The sequence below is a fragment of the Gallus gallus genome, chromosome 5 (assembly GCF_016699485.2).
Source record: "Gallus gallus isolate bGalGal1 chromosome 5, bGalGal1.mat.broiler.GRCg7b, whole genome shotgun sequence".
In the NCBI taxonomy this organism is placed as follows: Eukaryota; Metazoa; Chordata; class Aves; order Galliformes; family Phasianidae; genus Gallus; species Gallus gallus.
The window spans coordinates 44,334,987-44,354,571 of NC_052536.1; the positions used below are offsets into that span (position 1 = coordinate 44,334,987).

Genomic DNA, 19,585 nt, shown 5'->3' on the forward strand with positions numbered 1-19,585 from the left:
ACTCTCTGAGGTGCTTTAAATCACTACAAAAGTACCTCAAATTAAGTTCAGCTTTGTAATTGCATGCTATCAGCTTTTTTTTTTTGTCTGCTCTTCATTCTGATTGATTGACTGTTTGCTCAATGTATCTTGTCTGACATAGATCTTGATGGTAAATTTAAATGGGTCAAATTATTTAGTATAAGTGGAAACAGACCAATTTGAGCAATTCCCATCAACCTTAATTTATGCCTGTTAGGATTCTGGCCCCACCTTTTACGACTTATGCTATGAGAAAGTGTGTCTGATGGTAGTACAGTGATATCAACAACATAGGCAATTGTAGCAAAAACATGTTTTGCTGCTAAACTCCCTTATCTTAAGCAGAATAGTTTTGAGGAAATGTTTTTGTGCGTGTAGTTAGCTGACCAGACCGGCCACTTTTGATGTTGGTCACATGCTCCTCTTCTTCCCTCCCACTTGCTGAAAAACAACCTCTATAAAACCAGAATAGAAACAGCCTGCTGCTACATTAGGGAGGCATTTGTGAATCTACAGTATTTCCTGTTATCAGTAAGTGCCTGTAAGTATTGTTGCTTGAGCTTTGCTTCTTACAGAAATATTTTTGTAGCATAGCTTAACATGTAAACTATTCTAAAAGAGATGGCTAATATTGTTCCAGGTCCCCTGTTGGTATCACTCTTGTTGATTTAGTACACGATACGAATTCTACTTAAAGCAAGTCATGCTTTTGTGATCATGGTTTGGTGTGGCTAGGGGTGGCCCTGTTCTGAAGGGCAAAGATGAGAAAGTCCAATTACACAGCTCCTACCGCTCAACAGTGCACAAGTGCCAGCTGCAATGGAAACTGTTAATGGGACGGTTCAGACTTTGTATCCCCATGTTAAATCTAAGCCTGTTGCTGCATAGGCAAATTCCTAAGGAATATCAGAGCTTAAATCCACTTAAATAATTAACTCCTGTATTTTGAAAGCATGCCAGTCAGGTGGAATCTCCTTCCTTTCCTGGGAAGAACACAAGAAACGCCAGCCACCCTTACTCCTTTGTCACAGAGCTGTTTAAACATTCGAGTTAACGCTGCTTTCAAGTAGCCTGCTTTTTTTTTTTTCTTTTTGGAAAAATCAGGTTGTTTTGTGGTATGTACACACATAAATATTTCCTAAATGAAAAAAAAAAAACATGGACTTCTGCGCAATGAGATACTTCTAGTCTTATGACTGCCAGCCTCATGGCTAAAAGGCACGGGTAACAAAGCGTCAGCCTCACTGCTCCTGCCAAAGGTACAGGGAAATTCTATGGCCAAAATAAGAATGAATTCTAATATATAAGCATGGCAGAAGACTATGTCTGAAATGTCAGCCATGTTTCATTCCCTTTCTGAAGCATGCATCAGTCAATCAGTCAAAAACTACAACTCTGTTAAGAACTTAGGAAATGTTTAATTCCTGGCCCATAAAGCTCACTAACTAAACTATAAGACTGAAAATGATGACTGGAAACAGACTCATGCACACAAATTTAAATGTTTTAATTTCCAGCTTTTTAATATTGTCAGATTTTTTAAAAGCTGTTTTTCTTCTCTGGCATATGCTCCACCTTTAGTAAGACTCAACACTGCACGGTATCAATGATGTTCATTTACGGCTTTTGGAGTATCCAGAAAGTAATGGCCTGTTTTCTTGATCTGCCTGTGAAACCAGCTTTAGGTTGGAGTTGCTGGCGCAGCCACAGCAGTCAGAATAACTGCTGAGGAACAGAGAGGAATACATGGATAGTAATTCCAATGACCAAGGAACTCCACTAAAAAATACTAAGATATCAGTAAAACTGCTGAAGAATTGAGAAGCACCAAGCACGAGGCTATACATAGGCTAGTCTTGCAATAACAGTAAGCTTATCACATTGGGCTGAGTACTATTCAAAACATTTAACATTTTTTCTTAGGAACTTGTTTAGATAACTGCAAGAGAAAAGTTCAGATCATCTTTATTTGTAACCATCTCACTTCAGGCATCAGACAGAAAACAAGTGCCTGGAAGGTCTGAATCACAAGTACAGATAAATGGAAACAATGGGTTTTTCTCCCTTATTTGCCTACATTTGAGGTTTGCACCACTTACAGTGGATCCTGACCACTGACAGCTGAAGTCTTAGAAGGAGTTTCGGATTCATTGAGGTTACAGGTGCAAACTCACAGTTCAGAGTCTGCACAGTCTTTACAAACTTGATACTGATGGTCTGTACAGTGTACGACAGTGGACTAATTTCCCTACAAACTTTCAGGTATGACATTAGAGATATGTTTGAAGGTGTGATCTTTGCTCCTTTTATGTTTGCATAGTCAAAGGAACAATTTCTGCTACCAGGTGCCTCCTGTGGAAGGCAACAGAGCAGACAGACTGTTCTGCGTACAGACAGAATACAAAACAACCAAAACATTAGGTGTCATACAAACACACGACCTTATTTATTAACTGTATCCAAAGAGCTGAACTGGGCAACCAAAACCCAGGCATGTGTCTGCCTGGTCTCAGGTTGCAAAGGGATATCACAAGGGGCGCTTAGGAAACAATAGCACCCTGACTGGTAATGAGCAACCGGCACACTGAGTAACTACTTGCAGGAAGATTCATATCTACAAATTCATTTTAACACAAGCTAGATCAGAGAGGTTCTGAGGAAGAAAGGTGACAGTGGGAGGAAAGTGCACTGAAGTACAATTTATTTTGTTCTGCAATTTCTCCTTTGGAAAGAAGAATGACAAAGAATTAAATCTGCAATCCTGGAGCACTGCTTAGTTTCTGTTAGTGTAAGTATTATTCTACTGAAAATTGTATGTTCACCATGGAACAATTTCCATGATGGATGAAGCACAGAACTGGAAGTTCAAGTCCTATTTATGGTTCCACTGCATGCGATGAGCAAGCCATTTAGCACAGCACTTCTGCATCTACAGTTGGAAATAAGGGTACACTAACATATGCAAAGCATGGCAATCAGCCTGCATAACATTTATCAAAGTCTGTAATGACTCCTGAGGTCTCTGTTAGTGCCCTGCCTCCTCTTTACAACTCTCCTAGAAGTCAGTCTATTGTTCAGCTAGTTTTGCTGGGATTAAGCTTTTAAGTTTGATACTCGAGGCACCCCCTTGTTGAATTACACTTAGCAGCACATACACAGTGCATTTTCCACGAGTTAGCTACTGGGTGTCCCAGTGTACATCTTCTCTCCATGGAGGTGGGCCCTGAGAGGCAGCTAGACAAGACAGTAGAGGCTTCTGACGGCCTGCATCCTCTGGGAATTAAATCTTTTGTAACAAACTAGAGGTATACTGTCTCATTCAGAACAGATAAGTGAGAGCTCAATCCATTTCTGAAGGATCCTGTGCACAGACTTATAATACTGATTTCCTAACTTTGACAGGATTGCTAGCAGTGGTCTCATTGCCTTCTTTTCCCCAAGTGTTAGTACTACTCCGGAAGTAAGAGGAGAGGTTAAAATACAGACATTTCTAGGATTTAAATGCAGTATCTGACACTGCGGATACTTCACAGTTAATTGACGTTGTCTTCAAATTGAAGGCGTTCAAAAAAGATCTGTTCTTACTTTTCTAACCTTGAAAATGTTACTTAGCAGACAGTTAAGTACCTTAAGAAGGTACTTAACTGCCTTTTAAGTGCGACCACACTTGAAATGTAAATGAGAAATTCTGACTTATCATCAGACACAAACACTTGGGTGGGCATCTTGTGTTCTTCATTACTCCCTTATACCCAGCAGATAAAGTTACTACTGAAGACCTACCAACAGCAAGGTTAAAAGCTCTATGCCTGATCAACAGTAGAAAAGGAATTATCATGAGCCACAGCTTTAAAAAGAAAATTTATTTAAAGACTGCATGTTGCAGTAGTAATTCCTTTTAGTGGAAGAGAGCCAGAGAGACCGATTACACAGCAATACCAACAGCCAAAGCCTAACTTGGAATAATTTTACAGTTAGACATGGCAGGAAGGGTAGTGATCAAGTACAACACTTGTATTTTTGTAATTGTTTTCTGTTGAAATTTCAACTTTTAAAAATCTCATCTCTTCACGTGTAATTCCACCACTGGTAATCAAGCGATTGTTGCAGTGCAACAAGCTGGCACAACCCCCAGAACCAGTTTGTCCAAACCTTAAGCCAGCATTTGTCTCTAACAGGTTCTTCCTCAAATGGAACAACGTTGTCAGGCTGGTTCACTTAGCTTTAATCTCATCACTGCACTGAAAGCAGCAAACTGATTGCAAGATGAAGGGGAAGAGAGGCATAAACACAAAGTCCAGTGCATGCAACACACAGAAGACTTGTTTCTTTCCCGGTTGCAACAAACAAAGAAGGTAAGGTCTATCTAGCTTGTACAGGCAGCTGCATTAAAAATGATCAATACCAACAAGTTTTGTGCTCAGAAAGTCAGTTTGATGGATGTACCCAATCTATTTAATGCAGCCTAAATTCTAAAATGCTGGTTTTGTACACTAGTATGTCAAAATCAGCAACAGTCTAGTAAAATATTTTTCTAACAGTTAAAAACATACAAATGTATACCTAGGTCAGAATAAAATGGGCTGTGTTCTCCAGAGAACCAAGAGAGCATTCCAAGTTTTGAGTAAGGATTATATTTAAGTGAAGATGAATCTGTTCGAGGGATTGCCCAAGAATTCCCCAAAGGGAAAAAAATGCTGTAGTCTCCTGACCGCTAATTACAAAAGTCCTGAATTTAATCAGAGTTAAGTCACAGTCCCATCTGTTCTGACACTCGCCCTCACGCCAGTGGTGACAGCACAGGAGTTCCTGTTTCCTTTTCTCCTCTTTCAGCCCTACACCCCAGAGCACTGTATTTTTCTTGTGGCAGCACAAGTCTGAGACTTTTATGCAGAATACAGCTAGCAAAAAGCTTAAAAGAACCCTTGTCCTCCACTCTACAAAACCCCAGAAAACATACTGTGTATATACAACTTTAGCTGAGTTTTTCAATCACAGAGGAGAAAGGAAGATTTTTTTATAATGTAAGCTTATAAGAACAACAGACAGAAACATGCAAGTCTCTCAAAAATAAGGTTTAATTCTAGACATCACTTGTCTTTAAGTTGGAGTCAGACCTTCTAGCATGGTAATAAAATATTTAACCTAAATGATACAGGTCTCCCAAGATACAGAAGCATGCTCCTACTGCTAAGGACAACTTTTGAAAGGACGAAAGGCTGGATGAAGTTGTAAACAAAAAAACTCAAATAATAAGAGGAAAAATGAAGGGTAATTATTGGGTGAGAATAACAAGACAAGGCCAGGCTGTGCATGAATCTTGTTGCTATTCTTTTTAAAATGCTATTTGCATTTTATTTGTAAATGCTTTCCACATGATCCTGGAAGCCCAGAAGCAGAAGCACTTGCCCAAATGACTTAAGTCTGAACTAGTCTAGGCAGCTGCCATCTCCCTGTGAGTCCCAGGAGAGTGGTGTCAGCATGTGGGTCCTTACCTGGTGGCGGTAGTTGTACCAGCCATTGGAACCTGCAACAATCACCACCCAGTGCTTGCCTCCATCTTCAGGCTCTTCCAGGGGGAACGTGCTGATGCCCAGAGTGCAGCTCAGCAGTACAACTGCTTCCAATATCATCTTTCTTCTTTATTTATTCTGCAGATGGGACAGAGAAAAAATCCCTTTGAGAGAAGTAGATCAGAGGACATAGGCCAAAAAAAAAAAAAGTTAAACCAAAACAAAGTAAATGCCAGCAGTATCACAACTAGAAGCCCTTCTTGCCTGAGGACTGTTTTTGTATTCTAAAGACTGTTCAATCCACTGTACAATTTCTGGTCATATCTTCCCTTAGCACCAAGCTGTTACTAGTTACAATCCTTTCCTGTTAGCTTTCAAATGTAACTGAAAGCAGTTCTGAGCAGGACAACCAAGTCTTTCAGCTCCCTCTGGTTGTTTCGTTCTGTAGTAGCTGGCAATGAATAAGTTTTCAAATACAGAACAAGTACCATCGTCAAATATTTCACACAAAACTTTCTCAGAGTAACACTGTTCTCCTGGTCTCTGCTTGGGTAGCTCTATGGTTCCACTTGCTGGCAATGAGCCCATTACCATCAAGTTCAACCCCTGGTGATGCAGGCACAAAGATGTACAGATGTGGGGCATTGCTCAGGAGATGCGAGGTCAGAGCACCAGAAGAGCTCTCTGTGCCCACAGAGCCAGTGAGGGAAGGGAAAGCCCAGACTGCTGCTGATCTGCGTGTGATGCAGCTGGGGCTGGTGGGAAGCACAGGCTGTGAGCACCTTGCACTGTTTGTGCAGCCTATGCTGGTGGAGAGCAAACCAGTACCACATGAAAGAGAAGTACTTTCATCTATTTCGCATAATGGTTAAGTGTTTGCACAAGCTGCACAGAGACAGAATAAGGTCTGAGGCTGTGAACACGAATTCAGAAAAACAGAGCCAGAGAAGATCTGCACGCTCCTGGAGGGAAACTTTACACTGACCCAGTTAAAAAAGATATTTTGAAGGCTGATGTCCATTGATACATATGTGAGAGGTACAGTAAGAGTGGAGCAGTCTACTTAGCATAGCTTTCTGTGGGATAAAATTGGAAACTCCCAAAGCACGCTGCATGACAAGAAGGTATAATGTCATAGCTGCCACTATGCCAAATAGCTAACAAGCATCTAAGTTGGTCTCAGTTCCACATGGCCAGAAACATCCACACACTCAACTTAGGCTGAAACAAACGTAACCAACTTGCGACTAGGTCATGTATGGTAAGTACTAATATCACAACGCAGTATGGGTATTTCTAAGACTATATCTTCTTGGCACCAAGGTTAAGTCATGCAGGCAGTTACAGGAAAGGAAAACAATACGTTTTTGAAAGAGGTTTGGGGTTTTTTTTTTTTCTTTTTCCCTTTTTAATGGAGCTAGCACAAAGTGAAGGAAGTCCTGTTAGCACACTGGTTTCTGCAAGAAGAGTTATTACCACACCAGTGAGCTCCAGAACAGAGGGAAAGACAGAACCACATGTTAAGTGCTGTGACACTGCTTCTTCAAAAACTCACCTTCAGCTAGGACACCTATCTTCCTGCAGTAAACCACTCCTGGCACTGCCTGTAAGCACAACGTTTTGGAGCAAGAAGAATACAGGAAAACTAATGACAGACTGTGTCCTGAGCTATTAGCTACCTGAGCAGCTAAAAGTGCATCAAGGAATAAGCCATAATTTTCTGCAGTTTGATAGACAGCTGTGATCTCTCATGCTGGGCTGCAGTTTTAAGTTCTTGTTGTGGTGTTGCCAGTGACAGGCAGTCCTACATGCCACCTCTGCCTTGCCTATCTTGTCACTTCTTCAGACAATGGACACAAGTAGCATACTAACAACTGCCTTGTTAAGAGGCACTGTGTTCACACTGCAACATCCACAAAAGCAGCCTACTCTTGCTTGCAGCACAGCTGAGATCAAGCTGTGCAAAACTTTTGTCAAATGGCAATATATGCCATGGAATAACATACCTATTCCTTCCCATTATTCAGTTTCAGGGATACCTAACTCCTGACATACGAGACAGGAGAAGAAAAATCAACACATTTTAAACCATCCACTTTGAAATCTTAACTGACTTTGACTTACCGGTATCTGTAGCCAAATTTCATGCAAAATCCTGCAAAGTTCACTATCTGTTTCATGTGAAGAAACCTTTTCCATGTTAATTAAAGTACAACTCATTTCTCCAGCTAAAATCACTCATACTTACAGGAAAAAACACAAAGAGGAAATAAATGGTTCAAATGATTACTGGAGATCCTTTCACATGATGCTTATAAGTTCTTAGAGATGTAAATCATTAACTCAAATTTATTATGTATCAACAGCAGGATGGCTAATTCAGGGCCACTGCTGCCGTGGAACCAGGAACCAGGACCAGATCAGGAATGAATGAAGACTGAGTTAGCAAGCCCTTCAGGCTGTCGCTCCATGTGGTACAGGGACATTTGGACCCTGCAATTTCCTATCTCTGCTCAGACAAAGTCATGAATGATACAGAAGTAAAGGAAAAAAGAAGCCAAGACGTTATTAGAACGCCACATGTTTTGTTACACATTATTCAGAATTGATAAAATTCATCTTTTATATTCTCTGATGACACATAATCCCACTTACCTTTTCCCTCTACTATAATTAAATTAACATCAGAAAGGAAAACCAAAAAGCACAGACACGCCTTGGTGCCCTAATAAGCCACAATTAATAAAAGCTCAGTTCCCCAAGGTTCCCTGAGCAGCTTTTAAAATTGGCTTAACCATTAAACACACATGCAGTGGGAACAGATCTTTCATTGCTTGTTTCCAAATACCAGAATAAAATAAGTACATATTTCTGCTTGTTTTAAAGAAAGCCTTTGATTGCTCAGGCAGCAACTTGAAGGGTTGCATTCTGGGGTGTTGTAAGAGTGCTTGACCCAGAGTCTAGCAGAGAAAGCACCTGTCACATGTCATGTCTTCAGGTCACATTTAGGAACCATCTGACCAGCTTACCATAGATGCGTAAACAGCTTTTTCTGAGAGCAAGGAATAAAACACATCACGTGCCATCCCCAACGCACACAGAGCACGAGTCTTGCTCTACAGAACAAACACAACCTGTGCAGGGAAGAACTGAAAACACACAAAATCATTTTAGAGCTCTGGCTGACCCCTACACAACAGGGGATGATTTCATCAGCCCTTCCTGTTTTTTTTTTTTCTAGAAGAGTTAACTTTGCTTTGGAGACCATGTCAGGAAAAGGGCACCACACAGACACAGCACACGACCCTGCACACACCCGACCACAGCACGCAGTTTGCTCAGCCCCTGTAAGGAGCCGGACCACGGCCAGGCAGCCCTTGCCAGAGCAATCTGCCCAGCTCCCAGCTCCTGCATTCTCTTCCCAAGCTCCTGTAGCCATTTCCCACTGCACACCTCCAACCTGTTGAGAGACGGGAGCTTACGCCACATCTGCCAGAGCCGCTCCTCTGGCCAGCAGCCTGTTCCCTCTGTGTCTGCCCCACCTCTCCTTAGGAAAGCTCCACTAAACCAAAAATCTCAGATACCAGATCACACTAAGGAAAGCAGTCTGTGTTGAGGAAAGCGTTTTCCACTGGAGATTACAGTGATGTCAACATTCAGTCACTTGAATTCCAGACAGCTCAAGCACAGCCCCTCAGAGCTGCACGAACAGGAACCACCAAGTCATTCTCCCTAAATATGAATTAAGAGTAACCATAGAGAAAAATATCAGCCTTAGCTTACCAGCTGATCACGCCCATTCTTGGAAATCTTACTTTACCTTGTTTCCTTCCCTCCAGGCCGTGCATGTACGACCTTTATTTTTCAGAGCTGCCTTCTAGTTTCCAGAACCGAGCCCCTATGGCTGTTCCCACACCGTGCCTGCACACTGCCTGCCATGATACTTGGGTACTGATTCCCACAAAACACGCGACATGAGAGCCTTCCTCACAAGCAGCCATTGCGGCGCTGGGCAGCAGCATCCCCTGCAACTGCTGCCCGGTACAGCACCGCGGCCGAGCCCTGCGGAACGGGTCTGCTTTTCTGTATACACCTCTATAGCAAAAAGCAGAAGTCCTTGCGACCGCAGCCTCTGATAAACCACATTCAGAAGGAGATAGAGATGAGGGGCTCTGTTGCAATACAGCTGTTTACAAGGCCCATGAGTAAATACTTCATGATACAGCTTAATTTGATAAAGACTGATGCTTGTAGTGAAATAGCTGTAGGAGATGTGGAAGTCACTGTTAGTGTGAAAGCATGAATTCATCATTACGTTCACTCAGAACGATTCTACACGTTTTTCAATGCTCTATCAAGGTATTGAGAAGTAATTTTACATCCATTGCGGGTTTCTTGTTCTCAGCAGCAGAGCCAGCACAAGGGAGCCCCTGAGCCTCCCAGGACGGAGACAGCCTCCTGGACCCCTCGTAGGGGATTTCTTTAGGCACTTCGGAAATAATAGATGCTAATTCGGCAGATCTGAAGGCTTGAGTGAAACTGCCTCTGCCATTCTCTTCCGTATCTGACTAAAGTAAAGCCTTGGCGCATCCCGAAGCTATCTCAGGAGTCACGCTGCGGGCAGAAAAAGCAGCGCTGAGACGACGCCCGAAAGCTTGCTATTTATCACACCGCACGGCTCTGTGGCGGGGGGCGGGGAGGAATAACTCAGATGTGGGTGAACATTTCTGCCCAGCAAACATGGAAACGTTCGGAGCGCGCATGGAAAGAAATTGAGGAGGCGCGATTATGCAGCTTAACTCCTGCGCTCCGGGCCCCTCAGTGCCGGCCCCGCGGCGCGCTCCCCTCCCGGCCGCCCTCCCCCCCCCCCCACCGCGACGGCGCGCCCCGGGCCCACCTTACCGCGCTGCCCCGGAGCCGTCGCGAGCGCTGTGATTGCGCCGGGCGCCGTGCGGGCCGAGACGACCGCGGGCCACTGAGGGCAGAGACCGGGCCTGCCCAATCGCGGCCGCGCGGAGGAGCGGCCGAACTGTCGGCCCGCTGCACTACGTATCCCGGCATGCACCGCGCCCCGCCGCGCGCTAAATGCCTCGAGGCATTGCGCGCAAAGCACGGTGGGAGTTGTAGTCCGCCGTTTGCTTCGGGGCGGGACGAGGAGTGGGGGGCTTAGGGCGGGAAGGAGGAGTGCGTCAAAAGGTCACCCACGAAACTGAGCAAGAAACTGATGTCTCAGTTTTTAGTGATGTCTCAGTAAAATCTCGTATATTTTATGAAAGTTGGCCTGCACAATGCAGGCTTCTTGCAGCAGTCTGTGCCTGACCTCACACAAGGCCACTGCTTTGCCTCATGAGTGGCTCACGTGCAGTTCAGAGATCTGCATGTATCATCGCTGAGAGGTGGGAGGTATTTTGTTATTTTGGTGGTTTGCTTTGACTGTGATTATTGTTTGTTGGTTTTTGCTACAAAAATAAAAAGACTGAGAAACACTGCTGTAAAGTCTCTTCCATCTTTAACGGAAGAAAAATCCTTCTTGAAAGGAAAAAGAAACCTGCTTTTTTGCCCAGTTAACCACACCAACAGGAGCATACCTGCTTCTGCCTTGCCTGCCAAGTATCATTTAAAAAAACAAAACAAAACAAAACACACTCACAGTTTGTTTTCAACCAACCGTGGTTCTGAATGTCCCCCGAAACTCATGGTTTTGCTCTGAGTTTGCCACTTGCGTTATCTGCATGTCTCAGCTCTGCTAATGATAATAAATGTGAAAGGTCAGTGCTGGTTAATCATCGGTACATGTCTAGAAGCGTGTCCCAGAGATGTGGCTTCCTGGCAAGTCACACTGTTATGGTTTGGGATGGCTCAGAGGTGGCCTCTGAACTGACAAAGGACATCCTGCTGTGTATCCGACATCCCTAAACCTCTTTCCCCTCTATCTAATTTGAGTTTAGTAACCACATGGTTGTGCTTGGAGTGTCATCCTCTGGTCCTAAAAGCGGTCTGCATCAGTTAAAAGCATTGCTGGCCCATCATCTGAGTGCAAAGGAGTTTGTTTTCAAGTTGTTTGTCAAAGCTGGGCTATGTGAGGTGAGCATACCTTGGGCCAGCCATCATTTTCGAAAAGTCAAGTGATATCATTGCCAAATCACTGTCTCTGGATTCTACACTCATTAAGCATCAACAGGATGTTCTTTGCTTTGAAAAATGATAGATAGGATCACTGCAGGAATCCTGCATCTTGGTTAAACTTAGCAGATGTATTAAAGACATTCAAGTGATATTTAGTTTTTTTTTTACTTCCAAGTGTGACTGTTTCTCTGGTGGTGTTAAACAGCAAGTTAACAAGCTGCCTTGCATTGAGTGGGAAAGATATGGATGGTGTTGCTGGGTGATGCCTTCACTGTTGCAGAAAGCAACAACTGGGCACGTGATCTGAAGCAAGCTAAGAGATTAGGATACAGTTGAGGGTAGCCCAAAAAAGAAGTGACCAGGTCTCCTGCAAGAGGAATCCAGCACTATCCCTACTGCCTCTGCTGCCATAGAAGCGAATCGAAGGGAAGAGAGAAAGAAAAATAAAGGAAGGGAGGGAGGGAGGGAGGAAAGGATGGAGGGAGGAAAGAAGGAAGGAAAGAAGGAAATGAAGGAAGGAAATGAAGGAAGGAAGGAAAGAAGGAAGAGAAAGAAAGAAGTAGAGATTTTTGGTCACAGACATTTTACTGCTATATGAGCAAACATACATGCAAAATTTTGGAAAGAGAAAAGCATGTACATAGATAAAAACATTATGTATTTATGAAACTTTTTGCCTCTTGCTCTGACAGCTCTAGAAAGCAAAAGTAGCCTTCACCTTTATGCCTCATAACAAGACTGTGACTCTCTTGAATGTATTCCCAGCTACCCGCCAAAGCCACACAACACAAATGAGAACTGAGATGCTAGCAAATTCTGAAAGTGTTGACCAAATGAGAACAACAAAATCCCACATATGAAACTTAAAAAAACTGCAGATAAGTCGGGTGCTTTCTTAACGTTGAGATTTTAACCAACCACGGATGGAAAGTCCTACAGACCACAAGGCTGCTGCACAGTCACTGAGGGTAGTTCAGCTCTGATTCTGTTTTGCTAGGAGTGCCCTGATGGGATTTTTTCCTATAGCCTGCATTTTTGTAGAAGGCCGGTTTAAATAGCTGGCATGGTAATAGCAGTGCCTGGAAAGCACAGCTTTCCCCAGAAGAAGTTTTCCAGGTTTCTGTCAGAAGTCTGGAGATGTGCCAACCTCTGTATTGATGGTACCATGCCGCTAGCATTACAGCTGACAAAAACTGGACTGACAATCATTGGTTTTGCTTTTAATCCACTGCAAAACACATTTATAAAAACGTGGTGCAGTAAACCATTCTGGGCTGCATATGTTATTTCTCCTTTAACAGCATCTGAGTAGATCAAGAATTTATTTTTTAATGAATAATTAAGACAGTTTTAGCTGGGAGGAAATGGACTGTACTGGTGAATGGAGCACACGTATGTAGGTCATGTATCAGTGAGCCAGATGCATAGCGTGCAGACCAGTAAGTGAATGTTTGCACATGATTCTTAGATTAAATAACAACTAATGAACCAGAATATGCCTGAAGGACTGAACTACATAAACTCTTTCTGGAATTTTTTAAGGAAAGTTTTTTATTTCTTGGGAAAATTGACACCGGACATTTTTAAATGTATCCCATATGGGAGAATCCGAAAAATAAAAGGAGAAAGTGAGGATATTTTAAGGATATTTTACAAATTGCTCATTCTTTATAGTTGTATTAGCTCACTATTGGCAGAAGAAGAAAATCAGGAAAAAAATAGCTAGTATGTAAGATAAGGAGTGAGAGACACTTACGGGTAAGGAAACAATGTGCTGAGCCTGGTCTTTCAAAATCTTCTCCAACAATCAGATTAGATTTGACAGACTGGCAATGGTGCATGACTAGCTGACTTGTAAAAGCAAACATCATGGTTAACCAGAAGTTTCAAAAGAGAGAGAGAGAAAACTTAGCTGCATTTTAGCAAAACCAGTAGATTAACAAGGAGGCATCTTAGCTATCAAGAGAAAAACAAACAAACAAATGTTGTCTTCATTTTGAGAGGAATATTCTAAGAGACTTACATGAAGCGATCTTAGTTCTGAAAGAAGGAAAGATGACGGCAACTGTGTCATCATGGAGTTAAACCAAGATTAAGCAAGTCAAGGAGCCACAGGGATTCAGCTGCTTATTTTGCTTACATCACTGTGGGAACGTATACGCAAGCATTTTGAGAGGGAGTGAGAGGAAGCCTTATCCCTATACCTTCACACTTGCTTTCTTCAACAACTGTGACGGATTTAAGTAAATTTGTCAGTGTTCAAGGTACTGTTTTCCTGTATTTTCTTTGGAAATAGGCTGCCAGGTGGAGGGGAAAGGCTTGAGACTGACAGCATCACAGAAAAACAGTGCACACAGCCCTAAGTGGGTCCTGGTGAGGTTTTGTGTATATTATGTCAATAAATAATTAAGTGCACTGTTGCGTAAAGAAGAGCAAATAGAGGTTTCAGAAGGATCACTTACGAGAAAGCATTGAAAGACCTGGGGCAACTTAGTTTAGACAAGCATAGGTCCAGGAGAGCCACTCTCACATGCTTCTGACACATAACAAGAGGAAGATCTTCACATCTTCAGGAGACAATAAGAAATAATAGTCTTAAAATGCAACAGGTATGTGTAGATTAGAGAATGGAAAACATTTTCTTATGATTCTTTTCCTACAGAAAACACAAAAACTAACTATATCCCTTTACGCATCTTTTCTGCAGCTGATGTACCTTTCTACCTCTGTAGCCATGTGTTAAGTGGATTGCTCGTGGGGGGAGAAGGAGGGAGGGAACAAATAAACAAGCCTTTAGGACAGAATAAAGTAGGTGTGAGGTGATAGCCTCATGACCAGGAAATTCAAAAGAAGAAGAATGTGTACAAGAGAAAACAAACATGGGGGAGGGAAAAAGGAAAGAAGACTAGAGGTTAAAAGATTGCTAACATATCCTTGCTGGCAGCAGGCTTCTAAAGAAACAGTGCTGATTTAAAAACTGTGGAATATGGTAATGACCAGCTGTAAGCTTAATGCTATTATTCACTCCAACTATGTAGTCCTAGTTCTGGCATTTTCATACTTGCAAAATATCCACTGAAGTCTGTGAAAACAAATGTCAGTGATGAAGTCTATATACCCAAAATAGGATTCTCTAAGCTTGACCTATGTTGTCTTCTGTCTTCATCTCAGGCAGCCGTGGGAATCCTCATATCTGACTTCCTAAACATCTGCACATGCATCTCCTTGATAATGATTTCTTTCCTACACACCAGTAATGTCTAATTATGTGATGTGTTTGCAGTATCATTGTGGACATCTGCACTCAGATTCCAAACATTTGGGTAAGCCACTGCCTTGTTCAAGACGAATGCTCTTTTCTCTCTCTGCTTGTTAAAATACATTTCCCACTGTATTAGATTCAGCCTTGCCTAGTTGATCCACACATCTGCAGCTCCAGGATTTCTCCACGTACTTCATGATGAAGACAGGGAATTGCCAAACTGGCCCAGTGAAGACCTTCCACTCAGTGCTCACACCATCACATGCACTTGCCTTTTGTGCTGGCAGCCTGCTGAATTTGATGTCAGGATCACCTCTGTGAGCCTTTACAAAACTTCTCATTGCCATTTCAGTCACAAGTTGTTATGAAGATCTAAGGACATTATATTGCACCAAAGTCGCTGAGTTTACATCCTCGGGAGTGACAGTATGTACACAGAAGATAAAGATTTATCAGTAAAAAACTTCCTAGAGACATGCAGCATGCAAGGGTGGATATCTCCAGGACAAATAAGACCTTTCAAGCTTGTCCTTTACAGTTCTACTATCAAAAGTGGAAAACATATCTTTACTGAGACAGAGAAAGAAAAAGGAGAAATGTCTTCAATATTGAATTAGTAATTGTGAGAAAAGCCAGATGTAATAGAGGTAGACAGGGTTAAATTCCTTTGACTGTTTGTATTGAGGAATGTTTGTGTATATTTTCATTTGTCAAAAAAGAATTAAGAGAACTGTTACTGGTCTTTCATTCTTTATGTGTGTTTGCATGCTCTTGGTAGGGAAAGTTGAGTCCTAACTAGTAGAGAATTCTTCTGAGTATTCTGGGTTCTTTTCAACAAATAATGACCTCAAATTAAGAAAGGCTGAATGCAAATAAACCCAAACTCCCAAATCCTCAAACTGTCCAAACTTCATATTCTAAAAACTTCTGTTTTTTAAGTGTCACTTTTGGTCTCCTAACTCTGATGATTCTCTCAGTGTCTGTCTAGAGGGCTGGCTTTGTTTCTCCTTTGAAGAATAATAAATTACCCCTGTCATTTGTGTATGGAGAAAAAGGAAATAAGATAGTGAGAACACTGCAGGAAAGGATTCAGCATGATTTTTTACAGGAAAGAAAGAGGAGTAATGAAAGAAAAATAAAGTAGTATAGAAGGGTTGAGAGAATGTATATGTGTATGCACATGCACATAAGGCAGTTAATTTATACTGTGGGAGAAGTAATGCAAGCACAACCTAGTTTTGTATACTTCATTTTGGTGTAATAGAGAACACAACAGCGGAGACAGAGCAACCTCTCCAGAGTACAAATGAGCAGTGGTCTAACTTGAAATATTCTAGTCATGAGCCAGCCTCTAAGACAGTGGCTGCATGTCATAGACTGGGTCTGATGCACTGCACTCCAGCATTCGATGTACACTCATTCACACACAGTTACAGCCACTACACAGAGTTCAGAAATTCCATAATTTTGTGTTAAAATAGAGCTCTATAACCCCTCCCAAGCCCTCTAACTTTTTCCTTGCTAGATGTTCATGGAAGATTAGATTCCTGAACAGTTGCTGTTTGTGAATCATTCAGCCATTCTGAGGAAAACAAAAGGTGTGTGTTCAGGCAAAGGGAAACAGAACTGTGCCTCCACTTAAAAGTTCTTCAGCTGAGATGCTCTCCCACATGTATGCTTTGGAAAGTTATATTGGCTATTAAATAAATTAAAATAAGGAAGTCCCTGAGTCAAAATCTCAGGGAGAATGTAGCTGAGCGGTGTCTCCTGAGCTGTTGTTATATCATCCTTCATCACCTGCAATTGAAGATTTTCAGAGAAGGATTTGTGCTCTGACTGGCACAGCTCCCTCCACTAGTAGAACCAAGAACTATTATGTCCAATCCAGGGCCAGGATTTTTTGCTGTTTTTTGCTAACTGGCTTGTGACAAGTGTCTGGTCAAGTTATCTTCATAACTCAAAGCTGCATACGCTCAGGAGAAGCACGGGGATGGCTGGTGATAAATCCTCTGAGAAGTTCATTAGCACTTAGGATGACCCATCCCCCACATTTGTAAATTTTCACCAGACCGAATCTGCTTTGCTCAAATGAGGTGTGAAAAAGGACTTCCTCTTCAGTTTCTCCGTGCTGTACTTTAATTCCCCATCTGGAGTGCGGAGATAATAACACCATTTGCCTCAAAGTTTCTTGCAGGTGCATGAACCACATATAGGCTAGTGTGACAACTTGAGTGAATGCTTTCTTATTTCAGAGAGTAGCTGAGATCATTTGAGGTAGCTAAAAGAAAAGAGTTGGAAGCCTTCATTTACTGTGGAGAAAGTGTGGGGGCTTGAGCAGATAGAGACAGTAAGGAGCTGTAACTTTCCACCTTGGCTCTTCCTGCAGTATTTGATTTCTCTGTCCACACAGTCATGGAAATCCATAGATGAGTGATACATATACTTACGGGAGCATTCATCCCATTTTATTCAGAGATGCCTTTAAGTGGACAATGGCATGAGGGCACTTTGAGAATAAATGGAAGGTTGAATGGCGACTCATGCAGTCATTATCACATTTTCCCCCCCAGTCTTTGATATTTTGTATATTTTCTATATCCTGAATGAAACAAAGGCTCTATGCCAGATAGATAGTTGTCTAATAATGTAACAGGACACATATACAAAGAGGGCTGAATTAAAATTACATGGCCAATTAAGATTACATTAAGATTACATGACACTTAATTTTTTATTGCTATGTTTTGCAGTTTTTATGACCTTCAGCACACGTTAGTATAGAGAATACTGCCAAATCTCTATTTTCCATAACCTTAGAAAAGAAAACCATTGGCTTTCTCAGTACCAGTAGTGTGACAATGTGTCTGTTTTTCCTCTGCTATCTGACAATTTTCCTTCATCAAAAATGAAAAAACCTGGAAACCTGCTCAAAATGGAAAACAGTAATTTTTAAAGAGAAATTAGTTTTTCTTGAAATTGAGAAATTGAAAAAAAAAAAAACGAAAAACAAAAAACCCCTCATTACAGCAGGAGCTATAATAGGGAAAATAGAATGTGTGAAATTCTTGCTAAGAAGTACTTCTTGTCTGAATATGAAAAGGGATGTAAAGGCACTGTAGAGTGAGTACAATTTTTTTGTCTACATCTAGATGTGAATCTCTTACCTTTCATGGTTGCATACAGAGAAGTGGTGCCAGAAGTTTTTGAATTATGAAGCAGCAAGTAGGGCACATCACATTGGAGCCTGGAGCCTGGACTCCGGGAAGGGCATCTGTAAACTGTAGTTTTCAGCAGTAGAGAATGAAGCTGGATGCCCTCTGTGACAATTAAATGCTAAAATCTATTGCTTGATATTAAAATCAATTAAAATATTAAAATAAGCCAGAATTATTCCCTCCTCCTGAATGTGCCTTTTACATACTTGATAATAAATATTCACAAATTTCATAATATTGCACTCACTGTTGGAATAGTACTTTATTGGTTGTAGGATGGTAGCAGTTCACATTTAATGAGTCACTTTTTAAAATCCTTTTCCTCCTTTGAGTGGAAGTGAAACTTGCCCCACAGACCGAATCTGTTGAAAGAGTGCTGAAGTTGTTCTTTATACCAAATCTCTTGGTCAGAGCATTCGCAAGAGCCATTCTTGTCATGCAAATCTATGAATTACAGTGTTTTGAAATAGGAAATGAGTTGCTTTAATGTATCAAAAAGATCATGACGGCTCTCTGTGAAATAGCCTGAGAAATCCCAGAGACTTCTTATGAAAAGGAAGCTGAAGACTGTTAAAATACAAGGACTTGGTGCTTAGATTATTTCTTTACCAGTGGGAGCCCTAGGGTTCTCTTATAAATGAGAGCAAGGAGATGGGAAGCACTTGGGCTGACCTCACCTCTTGTCCCCTCTAAGCCTAGCCCCGATATCCTACGTAAACTTTATCTTAAAAGAAAATACTTAAGACAGCCTTGAGCCTGTTATCCAAGTAGGAGCCAGCATTGCTTGCACAGCATCTTTCAAGGAATTCCAGCAGAAACAAGGTCATCTGGGTGTTATCATACAGGACAAATGCACGGGAAAGACTGCTGCAAGAGGATGAGGGTGGGCCTGGACATTAGGCTTCTGACAAGTTTTGTGTAGTCAGGAGGACAGAAGAACACGTTTAGTTATTTGCACTTATTGTACTGGCAGAGTGGAGGGGTTTATGTTCTATTGGTTCCGCGTTCTTTGGTGTTTTAAGCCACCTTCGAAAATGAGGTGATGCCACTTGACAAGCAGTCTCCCACACAGCATCATCCTTTACTCTGTCAAGAAAAGCAAGGCGACGCCTGGCTGATTTTAACAGCCTGACCCCTCGCACCGCGGGGCTGCAGCTCCTCCTGCCACCACAACGCAGAAATGCAGGACACGAATCAGTTGGCAGCCGCGCGCCTCTTGCCCGTTTTCCACGTTTGAACGCACATCTCGGGGCTGTGCCCGCCCTGGCTGAACTCCCACAAGTCGAGGGCCGCGCTCCACCTCACAGGTGCAGCGACCGCAACCCTCAGGAGCCCCAGGAGGGCGCGCACCCCTGAAGAGAGTCGCACGCTTCCCGCGCGGCGTATCGTTACTGAGGGCGGTGTGTGACGAAGTGCCGGCCAACACTCACATCCCGCCCCGCCCCTTC

The 19,585-nt window shown here is 42.3% G+C and overlaps 1 protein-coding gene and 1 long non-coding RNA gene across 21 annotated transcripts in view; one reads left to right on the forward strand and one right to left on the reverse strand.

Annotated features, from left to right (window-relative positions):
* Nucleotides 1-19,582, reverse strand: part of LGMN (legumain) — a 33,729-nt gene extending 14,147 nt beyond the window's left edge. Inside the window, exons 1-6 of one of the 20 annotated variants that reach the window (XM_046942434.1) lie at nucleotides 18,385-19,582; nucleotides 18,087-18,200; nucleotides 14,123-14,227; nucleotides 13,417-13,507; nucleotides 11,185-11,277; nucleotides 5,517-5,672 (exon numbers count right to left, since the gene is read on the reverse strand). In XM_046942434.1, the coding sequence (XP_046798390.1) occupies nucleotides 5,517-5,654 (138 nt within the window). In that variant the 5' untranslated portion in view covers nucleotides 5,655-5,672; nucleotides 11,185-11,277; nucleotides 13,417-13,507; ... (1 more) ...; nucleotides 18,087-18,200; nucleotides 18,385-19,582. Of the gene's footprint in view, nucleotides 1-5,516; nucleotides 5,673-8,563; nucleotides 8,684-8,987; nucleotides 9,599-9,913; nucleotides 10,512-11,184; nucleotides 11,281-13,416; nucleotides 17,201-18,086; nucleotides 18,201-18,384 lie in introns of those variants that run through there. The other 19 variants (XM_046942430.1, XM_046942431.1, XM_046942433.1 and 16 more) reach the window with 19 other exon arrangements.
* Nucleotides 509-5,672, forward strand: LOC121110932. Its single transcript, XR_005860309.2, has 3 exons — nucleotides 509-562; nucleotides 4,200-4,376; nucleotides 5,180-5,672. It is a non-coding gene; the product is annotated as an uncharacterized LOC121110932 (long non-coding RNA).
* Nucleotides 19,583-19,585: the final 3 nt, after the last annotated feature.